This window comes from Cygnus atratus, chromosome 4 (genome assembly GCF_013377495.2).
Source record: "Cygnus atratus isolate AKBS03 ecotype Queensland, Australia chromosome 4, CAtr_DNAZoo_HiC_assembly, whole genome shotgun sequence".
NCBI classification, from domain to species: domain Eukaryota; kingdom Metazoa; phylum Chordata; class Aves; order Anseriformes; family Anatidae; genus Cygnus; species Cygnus atratus.
The window spans coordinates 65,221,826-65,238,362 of NC_066365.1; the positions used below are offsets into that span (position 1 = coordinate 65,221,826).

Below are 16,537 nucleotides of genomic sequence, written 5' to 3' on the forward strand. Positions count from 1 at the left end.
AAAGTCTGAGAACAAAAATCTATTACAACATCATACATGCTTATATGAGCTCCATGACTGCATTCATCAGCAATGCAGAGCCCTGCATTCACTGGAGCACAAACTACTGCAAATCCCACTCTTCAGAAAGGAGATAATTCTTTTATACTACTGTAATAAAGATGAGACTGAACTTCGCTGTACTAATTCAGTTACTCTGAATGAGGTGAGTACACTCTTTAATATTAAGCAGACTGCTTCCAGCACAAGAGGTTCCAGAATCCCATGTGAAAGTACGTTAAGTCATGTTGAGATAATTTTATAAGGAAGAATAAAACTGATGATAAACTGTTGAAACATTTCTGTGCTGGTCACTAATCATAAAACACTTGTGTCTTGAAAAACATGCTATAGATTCAAGTCAGCTAAAACTTCAGTGAGAATAATCATATATATTCTTAGCACTACTTACATATTTAAATCTTTTACTGAGTTAGTAAGACATAACTACCTTCTTTGTACAGGAACAACTGGATTTTGGACAAAGACAACAGCTTACCTGTAGTGATGTTACTGTAGAAAGATCTTTAAGTTTTCCTTCTTCATCTTTTAAGTTGTACCCCTCTGGTCTCTTATCTCTTTCAGTAATTTTCCATAACTTGATTGTTTTATCTTTAAAAGAAAAGACAGCTTTCTGTCGACATAGGAATTCTGAATGTGGTTACTTCCCATTTCACATACAATTCCTTAAAGAAGTTTCTGCACCTTGGCTCAGCCAAATCCCACACTGAAACAGTCTGTGTCCCTAAAGGTTGCACATCCAACCAATGTTGCCAACTGAAAAAAATACTTATAAAGAAAATCCCATACCCTCAAGTGAGTCAGAGGGTTCTGTTGGTTGACAGACCCTGCAGAGCACATGCATATCCAACTCAGCAGTTTGCAGGTGGAACGGACCAAAACCACTCATAGCTCACTGCTGAAGGCCAATCTTGACAATTTGACTATGCAAGGAAACAATCCAGATACTAAAGCCAGTTTGCTAAGTTGCTTCTTAACTATATAAGAAGAGAGATCAATGATACCTGCCTGGCCTGTTGTGGGAGTGGGCAGTGATGTATTGGTACAACATCACGAGTTCCAGCAAAGAAAACATTGTGTGAAATAGAAAAAAATTTGCCCTCCTAACAAGGGAAAGCAGCAGAAATAACTGCTAAGAAAACAGAGAGAAATGTGTTGCAAGGGTAAGAGAGAAAAGGGGGTAAAAAAAAAAAAGTATTAATCTCACAGAGAATGGAATGAAACCTAAGTTCGTGCTTTTTGATGATGGTTATGATCATGACGCATGATGACAGAATAAGGATGCCTCCTTAAGCAAGAGGTTATGAAGCCAATAAATAGATGTTTAAAACATTTCACATGGAGTTTCTCCTCAATTTAAAGCTGCAGATTTCCCTGATACTGTCTACTCCCAAGTCCAACCTGCCAACCCTAGGCAGAAAAATAAATGCCAACTCTTCTCCTGAAAAAATAAAAATAAAATTAAGGAAGAAAGAAAGAAAAAAAGAAAAAAAAAGACCTTGTAACAGTTGTTTTACACATCTGTTCATGGAGCAGTCAAAGACTTTCCAAAGCTTCTGCACTTCAGGTGCCACCACAGCCTTTGGTAACCTCCATTCCTGCATCATTTTCATTTTGTTCCCTTTCCTTCCTTCACCCCCGTTTCATCAAAATTCTTTCCCCAGTGTGGGTGATCCAAATACTTCTTTCAAATGCTAGTGCAAATTATTTTAAAGGCGGTATATATGAATACACAAATCACTTCTCATTTCTATAGCAACTTCAACTTTGACCATTTTTTATTTTAAAAATCAATCAATCGCTCCACTTCTCTGAGTGTTTTTATCATTAGGCATCTCCTAAAGATACTGATATGCTAATTTTCAAGCAACAAAAATAGTACAGTTAATCAATCTACAGAACAAGAGGTTATTTCAATTTGCAACTGAAGAGCTCCATATAAACGTTCAACACATTTCATTTGTATCAGTCACATTGATTACTAAAAATATATATAGGCTACATCACATACTTGGGATTTTTACTATGCTACATATTTCTATTTAGTGTTTTTCTGCTTATCTAGTCTAATATTTATAGACGCAGCAATTATAAAATAAATAAGAAAAATGAAAAGTGTATTTTCCATTGTTGGACTTTTATTGATAAACCCATCCCTTTCCCAAGGGAAAACTGGCTGTTAGTGGTTATGGATATCATGTGTTGGTTTTCTTCTCCTTCATCTGCCTTCTGGATTTTAAAAACTCCCTAGAAATTTTAAGCGTGCTTATGTTTCACAAAATATAGAAATATCTTTGTGAGGTTCAGTATTCCTTCAGTCTCAAGGGTGCTGTGAAGTTTAAATTAATTAATGTCTGGTAAGAAGTCTGAAATCCTCAGATGAAAGGATCTGTATGGGTCACATGCTGATCTACCCAACGAACCAACACTTTCTGGTACAAAAGATACCAATGAATCTTAATATTACACTACAAAATTAGTTCAGTTTACAACGCAAAGCAGGAATTTGCTAAATGTGAGCACTGCAAATCCACAGTGGGATTTGAAAGCCTTGGTGGCTTTCTTCTGTCTCCATTAATTAAGACGCTGCAGTCAAAGCTTAGCTGATAACTTGTTGGTAACACGTGAACTAGAAAGGAACCAAGATCACCTCTGATAGAGAGGTTACGTGCAGGAACAGGCAAAAGATCTCCTTAGAAGGATGGAAACATATTTGTGCAGGTGCAGACCTGTCTTGCTCTGTAAAAATTTTATAGGATGCTGCTTCACGGTTCTCATTTTTCTGACCAAAACTTAAACTGCTTAAGATCCTAAACTAGAAGAGCACTACAACTTCAAAAGTCGCATTAAAATACCAGGCCTAGAAATGGGTAAATATAAGCCAGTATTCAAGGTGTTTCTACAACTGGCCCCATGCGAGCATGTATAGCACGTAATGTCTTCGTTCTCTACAAGTTAGGGAAAATTCTATTATCCCCTTCTAATAGGCATGGAATTGATATACACTGTAAATAAATTCTCACAGAAAGTCTATGAGACAGCAATAATGAGTTCAACACGGGCCCTCTGTATCCTAAAGTTAAAACTGTTTTCACCAGTATGCATGAGATGAATCTTCAGACTTCAGCCTTACTGTGCCTGAACACTAGGAATCTTCCCTGACACAGAAAAACATTCTGCAATCCAAAGCCAACTTCCACAGGCTATGCCCATGGCACTGCTTCTGTTCTCCTCACCATAAAGAGGTCAGCCAGGATGCTCCAGAGTTAGGAAGAAGGGAAAATAGAGGGCAAAACATTTTGCTGGATCTTCAGCTGTCAGCTGGATTAACCCCTTGCAACAGTGATTATTCCTTCCATTCTCCCCTCCCACCTTAATATTAATCAGAAATTTGATATAAAAGTCTACTAGACCAACTGTAAATGTAGCATATCTGAGGACTAGGGTGTATTGCTCAGCATTTCCAAAAACAAACTTTAAAATGAAAATGTAGAGCTTTACTTTTAATAATCTGCTTTGTATCATGAACTCGGAAGAAGCAGTTCTTAAAGTTATCTGAAGTAGAGGGATATTTCAAATGAGGGAAAAGTGCAGAAGTAAACTCCCAAACTCCATAATTAGCTGCATTAAACTATCACAAATCAGCTAGCTATAACAGACACGTTGACTTTCAAATATTGCAACAGTGACCCCCAAAAAGTAAAAGGCAACTTTAACGAAACATAAAATGACGCACTGCCTACTGTGAATTAATGTAAATACTATTTATTGCTATAAATTTTAACTAGAAGTAATCATTATGCTCTAAAACAGTAATTCCCAAAGGTGAGATTACGCTATTTTTCTATCAGCAATTCCCAGTTATGCTCAGACATTTAAAAAAAAAAAAATTCTGATTACAGTGTGATTTAAAGATTTAAAGATACGATTTAAGATTGGATATTTTTCTCATGCATCACCAGCAGTAATAACAGTTGTGGGTGTCCAAATCTTTCCTAAATGATACCTGTGCACATTAGGATCCATTCAGGTTCTTCCCACTGTCACATCTGCATATCCCCTCTTAGCAGTGATACTGCATTTCTTAATCAATAGGCCTTAAGCATGTGAAAAGATGAGTCAGTATCAATATCTTGTTATTATTCCTACTGTCTTCCAAAGACTGTGTAACTCTTTAGAACTTAAATAAACCATTCTGATGATAATGAATGAAAAATAAATTCATTTCTCTCGCCTGCATTCATTTACACATCCACAAAGAATAAAAGTTATGACAAATACAGCAGACAAAATTCTAAATTCCCAGTGAAACACAGCTGCTGAGTAAGGGGATGCCTTTGTTACAGAATTAATTTCAGGATAGCAGTGCACACAAAGAGCAGAAATGGATAGCACTCTAAATGTCTATAGATAGTCAAAAGGAAAAAACTGTGACTATGAATAAAATGAATAAATAAGAGATATCAGAGTCAGCATGACAGTCTCAGTAAACTCTGAAACAGGAAATTACTAAAACAGTAGATTAAAATGAACATAGAATTTAAATATATACAGTCAGCTCAAAAATATACAAGAACCAAAGGCCAGTATGTCCTACATACTCTCTTCTATCTTACCATTTGTTGATAAAAGCGAGTGAGCTGCATTTTGCTGTGGTAACCACTTGATCTTGTTTATTTTTTCTTCTATCTCCAAGCTCTTCAAATAATCAAATTCTGGTTCATGGCTCTGGAAAGTGCTGTAAACATTGTACTCCCCCTGATTGTAAGGCTCATTTTTACTCTATGGAGAATAAGAACAACAAAAAACATGTGTTTTATGATGGCAATATATTATCTCCAGCTCTTGGGGAAGATGTATAAGCAGCCTTATAAATATAAAAGTATTGAAAGTATAATTTAATTTCTCATTTAAAACAAGATTGACAGATTTGTTTTTACAGGAATGAAATTTCCCGTAAGTACTGAAGCAACATTTAACAAAAGACAGAATTTTTGAAGAAATGTCAATTATTCAGTAAAGCTTTGTACCAAAGATAGTGCAGATGGACTGAATTTAAAACCGAAGCAGAAAAGGTAACACAGTACAAACATTGTTTTAAATGGAACAGTTCCATCAAACAGGCAAAAGTGATTAAAAGTGATTTAAGTAAAAGAAAAATAACCATCTTTCTTCTTAGCTTAGAATTTTGGAGCTCTGAAGCATTTTTATTTGGGGCAGGAAAAAGAGCAAACGTCTGAAGAAAAGACCCTTACCCTCTTTCACTTCCTTACCAAAGAGATGATATTCTGTTTTACTCAGTCTTGAAATTATAAACAGATTTTTCAGGTAGATTGAATTGAAGTATTAAAAATTAAAACTATTTTTAGCAAGCTGTTAACTCACATACCTCAGGTTCCCTTTGGAATATAACAACCCGACCCCCCTTGTCACCAGTAGCCAGCAGTTCTCCAGTGTGGTTGAACTCAACTGTAGAAATAATATCAGCTGTAAAGGAAAAAAGAAAGAAAAAGGCAAATTTCAGAGTGCTGCTACAACACCAAGCCATTAGAAATATCACGCACTCCACAAAAATGCAACAAATGAAAGATTTGAAGGAATACGGATGAATTCACCAGCAAGGCACTAATGCAAACAGGCTGCATGCCGCTAGAACCTGAGGTTGCTACACAGTGAAACAAGTGCAAACATAACGAGGCAAACTTGTGTTTCCAGCACATCTGCAGTTTGGAGTGGAGGAGATCTTTGGAGAGGTTACGACTGAGGAAGAGCAAACTCAGACTGCTACAAAGCTTTTTTCACTACTGGAGATAGCAGACAGCACTGGCCTCCTGCTATTTTCACCAACTTCAAGGCTCGTTCCCGTTGCTTGTGTTATTTATTCTTCACCCTTTCTAAGGGTTTTAATAAAACCCTGAGCACTGGTTTCCTCTACCGTGTGTCTGAGCCAAAAGTGCAAAAGCAAAGCACACATGGCTTGTCCTGCCACAGAGGAACTGCTCACTATGCCATACTGCCAAGAGCCCATTCAAATCCGAGTTTTCAGTAAATCATTTCAGCACCATAAAAATGTGTCATCAGAAGATAAAAAGATCGCAGTCTCTTCTTTTTCTAATTTTCAACAATTCTCCTTCCCTAAGTAATTGCATCAGCTTATACAAGAAACCTCATCAAAACCTGAGGCCAATCTTGAGCACAAAATACTAAACATCAGCATGAGAAGGGAGAAAAGAGACGACAGGAGCAAAAGAACTGGTTCTTCTGCTCGTATGACAGCAAATGCTAGAATCATAATCCACAGTTAATCCTACACTATTAGCATAATTTAAATTAAAATGCCTAGTGCAATAGTAAATTAAGAAGCCATCGTATATACAATCACAGAAAAACGCAGGGTATTACTCAGAGACTGCATGTATGAATCCTCTATAATGATCGGTATTCACTCATCAGAAACACGGGCCACGTTTTGAGAAGTGTCAGTAGTTAGCAGCTTCCCTTTAGGCATTAAAAGCTGTGGTTTTCAAACGTGTTCATCATCCATCAGTTTATACCGAGAACAATGGGCCTGCAAGTGGGCTAAGCACTTCTGAAAACCTAGCCCCAAATGAGTTCACTAAAATTCAAAAGATTTGAAAAAACAAGTGGATGTACCATTTATTTGATACATTTTATGAATTGAAAACATCTGCTCCTATTATTCTCTTAATAAACCAGTAGTTGAGTGTTAGAAAGCTTCTGTTGCCAGTAGCTCTCGTCAGCGACACAGCTTCCCAAAAGCCAGATTTCTACTGGAAGGTTTTTCAACAATTCACCATCTAAAGATGGAAAACCTTACACTAAAAACAACAAAGACATATCTCTTTCAATCTTTTTAAGAATTCTGTATCATTAAATTCTCTTTGAGTAAGAAAAAAGTTCATCTTTTTTATTCTTTTTTACCACATACTGCATATGTAAAGAAGGGAGGGGGAATCATAAAGTATGTGATTTTCATTTTTTGCTGAATAAAATGCATGGATGTGTACTGCTTGAGAGAAACGGAACTTGGTGACTTATGAAATTTGGGGCCAACACAAAGCTTCCCAAAGCTATTGGACTTTGATCTTTATGTGAACTTCCACAGGCTATATTTTACAGGTAACTACCCCAAAAGCCCTAGTCCTATTAGAGTACAGGAAGAGTAGAGAGGCTATGGCTGGTGATGCTCTGGGGCTTGGGAAGGATTGGGCTGGATCTAAAAAATTGCATTTTTTTACATACAAAAATTAAATATTTTTTTCTGACATGTAAAGTTCATTCATAGTTCTTCCAATGGAAGAATATTTCTTGGTTATTTTGTTCTTATCATGCTAAATTCACACCAATGGTAGGTGTGGGTTCCTGCTTATAAAAGAATACCTGCATGATTTTACTAATTTAAACCTGTATCTGACCCCAGCCATACAGGCAGACCTAAAGACATTTCATAATGGTGGTGCTTTTGGAATGGAGACTCTTCTCATCAGCATGCATGGGGGCAGGAGGGCAAATCAGAGGGGATGAACATAATATATATATGTGTATTATATCTTGTGTATACAAGATTTTCACAACAGGTCACAAAAGAAGCAGAAAAAAAGAATTGTGTGCAAAAGGAATGAATGGTATTTAAAGTTGGATGTGTGCATACACTTGCTATTGGTTTGGAATATCTCCACAATGGCATGGCATGGTCTGTAAGTGGTCACAAAATACTACAGAGGGCATCAGCCAATGTCAGTGAAATTATTAGGAGTACTTGCACAGATTACGATAGCAACTGAACCAGGGTTATAACGAAATATCTCAGCATTTTGTTATTATGTTCTGTTTATTAAAGTATTGTGTGCGGTTAAATGATTATTGTTTAAATAAAAGCAGCTATAGCTTAGGTATCTGTATGCAGTGGATTGTGATGTAGTTTTGAGAAAAAATTCTTTCCCCCTCAAGGCGTTTCTTCCAGAGGCATCCCTCTGTTCTATTAGAGAAGTGAATTCTGAACTGGAAGCTACCTATGGTTTTTAAATTAACTTGTTCTGAAAAAAAAAAAAAAAAAGAAAAAAAAAGAAAAAAAAGTGCAGAACCAATATTCTGACCTTACATGCTATGCAGCTTGTTGGCAAAAAAATTAGCCCTGAATTGCAAAATCACTTTTATTGATCCTGTAAATAACAGCTGAAAACAAGAGCCAAAATATCTTCTCCAACCTATCAGTTCAGCAGGCAAGGATTAGTCATGCTGTTTTCATAAAGATTAGCTGGGCTGGCTCTTTCTAAGACAGAGGAGGTAGGAACAGAATCAATCCACAAAGCTATTCGTCCCCTTCAGCAGAACATTCCCCTACATATTTGTCAATGCTATAGCAACATAAGCCACTATGGTCACATCCTGCATATTCTTACATTGGAGAACGCCCCCCTGAGAGTACAGAGCAGTTAACTACCAGATTTCACCCTCTCAGGGATATATAAATGCTCCACAATGCAAGAGCTTGTGAATTTGCATGTACAGTAAGCCCTTGACAAGGGATGGCAGAGATGAAAGGCTCTGTTCAGCCTCGTTCTGCACTACACCTTCCATATCTCTGCTGGCAGTGCCACGCTAACAATTAGGATTATCAGAGAGAGAGATAATTTACCTATTAAGAACAATTATGGGTAACCTCAATAGTCAATGGGCAAATGTTTCCAACCAGATTGCAAATCTCCACTTTTATCCTATATTAATCTTCCTGTTCTGTTTGTAAATTCCCCATTTTGTCTATGCAGAAATGTATGTAAATTTGTATTCAAAAGTCACAATGCTCAACATTTTCACACAATTAAAAAGCAGAGGATAGATATTCATCATGCAGATGCTAACTGCGAAAAGCAAACCAAAACCCTTCAAAAGACGAGAGAACGCTCCAGGGAGGTATACACCTGATCATCTGTTCCACATCCTGCCACAGCAAATTTTTCCAGCAGGTATTACATATTTCATTCCCCAGATCACTTTTACATATTCACAGAAACACAGCATATTGGGAGATTATTCTACAGCCTGAACCAACAGGAAGTTTTTTCTGACCTAGTCTAAAGCATTTCATTCCCTGACTCCTAGTCATCCCTGTCTTTTTGTACCTCATTAACTAATTTCTCTGCAGCTTCACAACTTACAGTCTTTAAGGGTATTTAATGGTGATGTTGTACTGAACAGCTGCTGCTTAGCTATATATATTCAGCTTTTTTAATAGATCTAAGTATATCAGTGTAAGTCTATGTACCTCAAGACACTTCTAGCTGTTTGTACTGCTCTCCCCTCAGCTTTACTACTACTGTTCCTGCACAGTTGCCGGCAAGTAAACTCTCCAGCAGGCCCTGCTCAGACTCACTGTGGGGTGGGATGAAACAAAGATAGGCACATGCAGCCCAAATTATTTTGGCATTTACTTACTTTTTACCATCACTTACTTTTGTGTGTTCACTTTCTAGTCTCTCACAGGTTTATTTTAAAAGTTATTAATAGCGTATTCCTCGAGATTTAAGTAAAAGGTAACAGAGACTGGTCCTAATACCTTTACGAATAATTAGAAAACCCTTACCTGTATAATGAATTTTTGTATCACTTAGGGGGACTCTACCATAATGTATTACATGAGCCAAAGCTTCAACTTACTTGTCTTTATACAGTCTTTTGGTCAGAAACCTCAAGCAACTCTAATAAAAGCTCAACTGTACTTTTCTGTATGCTACATTTAATTAATAATTTCTGCCTTTCTGGGGCCCTTCATTTGAAGGTACTGGTATACTTTATATACATTAATTTTGCTTCAGAATATCGGGTAGGTAATGAAATTTTCAGAACTATTTCATCCAACACAGAAATGCAGATTTTTGGACAGTGATAGTAAGTTTTGAGGGCAAACAACAGCATGCAGTGGTATAGGGAATAGACGATCAAAGAATATAATATACAGCTCAATTGCAGTATAATCAAGATAGAGAACTGAAGGATTTGGAATAGGCCAGAACAGTAGAATTAACATCAGTATTTTTCTCACAAAAGCCTGTGAAATCCTACTGACTGGAATAGGTCTGAACTTCTCATTTATACCACATCCACCAGAACCAGCATCACAACACAGGACTGAGCTGACTAAAGCAGCATCTCTGTCAGGTTTTTGTTGTGTGTGTTCCCAGTGGCTAGAAGGCAATCTTGTAGCCTATGTTATTTCAGCCAGGTTCTGACCTGGCCTAACCTTGGCTTGAGAAATCCAATAAGATCACAGCACAATCTGGCACGGCTGCAAGCAATGTTCAGTGATACTGATACAAAAGTCCCTGAGGAGAATAATCTGGAAGAAACAACAAAGAAGCTTGCAACAAAAAGAGATATAAAACAAGAGGACAAATGGTAGATAAAAGATGAGAACTATTACAGTATCTCATAAGAAGGGAGGCCATTAGAGTGAGCTGTGCTGTCAGAATTTAGTTTAGACATGGTCAAAAAAAAAAAAGGCAAATAAAAAAATTGGATGCAAAGAAAGAGCACTATACATTTTTTTTAAGCTGAAGTTTCAAAGGTTTCCTCCAGAATACTAGAATATGTTGTTTTATGCAAACCTCAAAGGTATGAGGGTCAGATGGATCCTTCATTTCTGAAGTAGCTGGTAGAAGGCTTTTTGACAATAGCGAAGTTTCCTACTTGACACAGTAGGCTGTGTAACATGCATTCCTTCTGGTTCACAGCACTGTCATACAATCATGACATCAGAAACCACCCCACAAAATGCAAGCAAGCACAATGAAAAATCTCACACGTCACATTGTCCTGCTTGGCAGTGCTAAAGCTGACACACCAGAAAGCCAACTCGCACTATTGGAAGACATTTTGTTGACGAACCACCTTACCACCTCTCCAGGTAACCAGAGCAGCATAGGACAAGCTAGTACACAGCTGGGTGGCCATTTGAGGACAGATGTGAGAAAAAGAGCAGGCAAATGTGCACAAAACACAGAGAGAAAAAGGATTTGCAGAGCATGAAAAAGGTAGCAAAAGAGCATATGTGAGAGAGCACGTGCAAGAGCTTGAGCGTGAAAGAGCACAAGTAAATGTCACAACAGAAGGTAAGAAAGTAGTCTGAAATGAAGGATCTGTCGCCGCTTTGCCCCAACATTATTTGTCACCTGGCTAAATCACTCCCTTTACAATTTTTCTTGCTCATTATGGCTTTAAACCTGGATGATGATTGTTCTATTAAATAGTGCTTGTTCCATAATAGGTGTATGGGCAATGCAAGCACAACAGGCAGCTGATTTTGGCCAAGGCAACTTCCGAACATAGGTGGAATAGTGTAAGTGCTTCAGGGATCAGCGAAACAAGGTGATCAATCAGCAGAACAAAGTCCAGAGAAGTGTGTTCGCTGCACTTTGTGTCATTGTTTTCCTAACTTATGGCTTGCCTGGCTTCATTTCCAGCAAGGACAAATATATCAAGGGCAGTACCCATTTAATCCTGTCAAGCAATAAAAAGTAAGTTTATTGTCAAATATCACCTTGCTTCTTGAGTATAGTAATTTCCTTCTGATGTGAAATCCAAAACAACAGGCTTCAATGCTGAATAGTTCCTGAAGGGCAGCTTTAAACATGAACATTTCACTTGGGCACAGTAGTACAAAGTAGTAAAAAAATAAGGGCAGTAAAGATCTCCTAACCTCAAATCCTCACCAGCACTGAGTAAATCTTTTACTTTTTTTTTTTTCATCCTTAATCATCCAACTTTTGAATTTTAGAAATGCTATGCATACACACCTCAGTGTGCATCTGCCTTGGCTGATCATGATACCGCACCAGGATGGTGCAGAGTTTCACAGGTCTGTACATCTCTATAGCTTCAAGGACCAAAGAAAGTGCGTTCCCTTCCAGAACATTTGAATGCAGGTTCAGTGCTCACTCAAAGAACAAACTTATTTAAGAAACTCCAGAAACCAAATCCAAAATTTGACTGGCGAATGAGAGGCTGGAAAGCAGCACTGAGGAAAGGGATCTGGGGATTTTGGTCAACTGCAAGCTGAATATGAGTCAATAGCGTGCCCTGGCAGCCAGGAGGGCCAACCATATCTTGGGGTGCATCAGGCACAGCACTGCCAGCCGGTCGAGGGAAGGGATTGTCCTGATCTGCTCTGCGCTGCTGTGGCCTCACCTTGAGTACTGTGTGCTGTTTGGGACACCACAGCATAAGAAGGACATAAAACTATTAGAGAGTGTCCAAAGGAGGGCTACAAAGATGGTGAGGGGCCTAGAAGGGAAAACGTACGAGGAGCAGCTGAGGTCCCTCTGTTTGTTCAACCCAGAGCAGAGCAGGCTGAGGGGAGGCCTCATGGCGGCCTGCAGCTCCCTCACGAGGGGAGTGGAGGGGCAGGCGCTGAGCTCTGCTGTCTGGGGACAGCGACAGGACCTGAGGGAATGGCATGGAGCTGGGACAGGGGAGGGTCAGGCTGGGTGTTAGGGAAAGGTTCTGCACCCAGAGGGTGGTGGGGCACTGGGACAGGCTCCCCAGGGCAGTGGCGTGGCATCAAGCCAGCTGGAGCTCAAGAAGCATCTGGAAGCATTCTCAGACATAGGGTCTGATTTTGAGGTAGTCTTTTGGGGACCCAGGAGTTGGACTCGATGATCCTTGTGGGTCCTTTCCAACTCAGAATATTCTATGATTCTATGAGCACCTACCACCACTGTGATTTACTATTTGTAGCCTTGAGCTTTAATACAGCTTTTTCCTCCAATATTTTTATAGGTATTTATTTTTAGAGCTTAGAAAATGTTTTCAACAGTTTTTTAATCACATGCTAATTTCTAGTGGTATTTCTCAAATTAGAAAATCAGGAAATGACATGCAACTATTGGAGCACAGTCAATGTGAAAAAATATTTTTTGCCTACAGCACAAATATGTAAAGCAGATTATCTGGGTTCTGTGCTCTGTGCTAAAAAAGACTTCACACTGAATACAAGTCACAGATTCAGATTTTCATAAAGTGGCCCATGTTTTTATTCCTAATTTAAAATCTCAAAGCCCTTATTTCAGAGGTGCTGGCACCCATCTCCCTCCTGCAGAGTACAAGACCTTTGGGATTAGAGAGTTGACCTTATGCCCACTGGAGTAAATGGGAAGTTTCCCACTACTTCAGTGATAAATAAGGTCAAGGAACATTTGTTAGATGCAGTGTAGCTGAAAATTAGGACACAGTTCTTAAAATTCTGGCTACAGTTTACATACACTTCAGTTTCTTCCTGTTCAAGGTGACCTGCTTAGATCAGCAAGACTGCAATGCTTCAGTCATTAGTTCTGCAGAACCCCTAATTAATGTTACTATTTTTCTTAACGAAGTCAGTAAGTGCACTGTTTGTACCTTTATAATCTGAAATACTCAATGGACTGATAAAAAGCTCACCGTAATTTCTTTTAATACCTATTTAGGGGCTCCCAAATAGTGGCGCTGCATCACCCGAAGCACGGTGCTAGAAGAACACCAGCCTTCCATGTGCATGCTCAGGCAACGCTGGGCCTTACTCTGCCTCTGGCAGGCACTTCTGCCATTGGGGATGTCCAAAGCAGCTAAGCCTGGGAATCACTGATCCCTCCATCCTATTCAAATTGAACAAATTGGAAAAACCCACTAGAAAGCCTTTCATCTTTGGTAATTGTAAGCCACTCAGTAACACTGCTTATAGCTGCTATTCTTACAAGCAACACTTCAATAAACCACTGAAGATCAATCTACATTTTAGCTCAAAGATATCCACAAAAAGCTTCCAAGCTGCATATCCCCAAAAAGCTTCTCCACAGTTTATACAGTGTAACATATGATAGCAATTTTTTCTTCTGAGATTTCTGTAAAAAAATAAAATAAATAAAAAAGTACATCTGGTTGTTCCTTTCTTTCTGTGTTTGCTGTCAAATGAGGCAGGCCTAACTGTGACAGCTAAGGATTCAGCAACAGGCTTAAAACCCTCTGCTTCACCAACATTAGCACAATTAGGAAATGTGCCAGTCTGCTCTTCTTACCAACTAACAGTGAAGGGCAAAAAAGAAAAAAAAAATGCCACGGGCACCACATTATGTATTTACAATTTCCAGAGTAGGGTTTAAACTGGTCCTCACAGAGCAAAGCCTGCTTGAGCTGGGAGCTCCTGCTCGGCTCCATGTTATTTCACAGCAAGGAGCTGCACAGCCTGGCTGCCAGCAAAAGACAGATTAGAAATGGTGCTGCCAAGTGCTAAAAATGCTAGGCAACCGGGTTTTATTGAGAGCACAGAAGGACCTTGAACCTAACCCCTTATTTTCAAGCAAACAAATGCCAAAAATTGAAATTGTACAAATTATTAATATATATTAATTTTAGGTTCACTGTCTGAAGCGAATACTTGTGCACAATAAATACAGTGGTCTACAAGGAACAAACATTAAGTTTTGTTAAAAGATTATTATTAAAGACAGACAAAAACAAAAACATATTTAGAATTTTAAAAGAAAATTATTAATGTAAAATATATCCAAGGGTAATGAAAAGTCATCCAAAATTTAAAATGTGATACTGAATAACCTGATTCAATATGAATGTTATTTCCCACATAATATGTATGAACTTCAATAGAATATTCCTGCCAGCTGGTTCTCAACACTTTTTTTTATTTTTAAGGGAGCAATTAAATTCCAGAAGCAAAGCTCTCAGTAATTCTGTCACAGCAGTTCTTGTGTTCAAAGTGCTTTACTGGCATTAAAACTCCCAGCAACCCAGGGAAGTCAGTAAGGAAATGTTAGCATTCCCATTTTACACAAAGGAAAAAAAATGAAACAGATCCTTGAGAGTTTTTATCGAAGATCAGAGAAGCAGTTTTGATTATACACATACTAAGGCACAGATAATCCAGGCTATGCCTCAGCAAAACGTGTCTGTTTAGCAAAGCACTTAATCACTTGTTGAGATACTTAAATGCTCCTGAATTCAGTTCTAATGATTATGCATGTTGTTAAATGAATATGCTGATGGAGACCTAACAAAGCATCGCAATAACACACACCGTGGAAGAAAAAGTCCTACTGAGCAAGCTTTTGAGTGAAGCTGGGGGTATATAATCTTAAAAATCATGAAGGGCTGGAGCTAGGAGCTGGCCTAGAGCCAGAGTCCTTAAGCGCAGAGTGATGACAAGGAAAGCAGGGGACACAACGCGATCTGCACAAGTAAATGAAGGAGAGCTCCAGTACATTCCTGGGCTTTGTGTTATAATTAATACTGTTAAATCGTTAAGAGTGGGCCTTGACAGGTTTTTGGCTTGTGATAATCTACTCTCCCCCAAATGACACTTCAGCATGCTCCAGGTGTTACCACAAGCCATGGACGTTTCCCAGCAAGTAGCACGCATGCAGCCCCGACATTTTGGAGACTGGAAGTTTACCAGTATAGACAAGGGCCACTTCATGCCAGTTGTGCGCAGTGCTCAGGAACACTCACTGTACTCGCAATTAGTGAATGTTACTCCTAGCAATTGGTGCTGCACATAGACGGACAACATTTACACTCCATTGTGTCAAATTATATTAGGGTTTTCTGCTAAAAGTGGCTGAGGCTGGGGGCCTCAGAGCAGAAGGGGCTCTGGAGACTGCAGAACTAGCACAGTTTTCTCAGTCTTAATGCAGGAGGGTAGATGGCAGTGTTTAAATTTACTGATCAGACACACCAATTACAGGATCCAATAAACTATATCCAAACACTGTGGGCAACATACAGCTCTATCTTAAACATCGCTGGGCATCTCCTCTGTGATTCCCAGCAGTGGACCAGCAAGCTAAGGTCACAACAGGGCTTGTTGGCTGTCAGGGGAGCTTGATGCCAAGCTGTGTAGATACTCATCTAACATTAGCATCTGTTTGCTTGGCAGGCTCCAAAGGCAATTCAGCTGACAACTCCGAATTTGCCTCTGGGTCTGTCACAAGATCATATAACTGTGGGACTTCTGGGAGTGCCTAATGCTTCTTTGATGAAGATCATGCACATCATAATGCATTAGATCCTTTCTAAGCATCCTTTGAAATCAGCATTTGTGACCTCTCGGAATTATCCAGGTACTGTTGTTGGCTTAAGCGTGTAAACTAATGCCAAGATTGAAGATCATGCGTTTAGGTCCTATGGATTATATCAAGATCTCTTCAACAAGTTTATATAATGATCCCAAGAACAGAAAAATCCCATTTTTTTATATATGTTAGTAGGGGTTACTGCTACTGATAGAACACCTAGGCCACTCCCAGGCTTGTATAAAAGTGAACAGGACAACTGTTCTGAATCCATTTCACTACCAACCATACTGCTTTAAGGTTTGATATGAACGTGGAAAGGACTAATGATAACAATTCAGTAGTGTCTTACACAACTTTACATTAGTCTAAAAGCTCATCTCACAATACTCAGTTCATGA

At 38.7% G+C, this 16,537-nt stretch overlaps 1 protein-coding gene across 6 annotated transcripts in view; it reads right to left on the reverse strand.

Annotated features, from left to right (window-relative positions):
* PPP2R2C (protein phosphatase 2 regulatory subunit Bgamma) overlaps positions 1-16,537 on the reverse strand; it is a 188,638-nt gene that overhangs the window by 50,644 nt on the left and 121,457 nt on the right. For all 6 annotated transcript variants that reach the window (XM_035547184.2, XM_035547190.2, XM_035547185.2 and 3 more), the window contains 3 exons: positions 5,450-5,547; positions 4,677-4,842; positions 539-651 (listed from right to left, as the gene is read on the reverse strand). In XM_035547184.2, the coding sequence (XP_035403077.1) occupies positions 539-651; positions 4,677-4,842; positions 5,450-5,547 (377 nt within the window). The remainder of the gene's footprint in view (positions 1-538; positions 652-4,676; positions 4,843-5,449; positions 5,548-16,537) is intronic.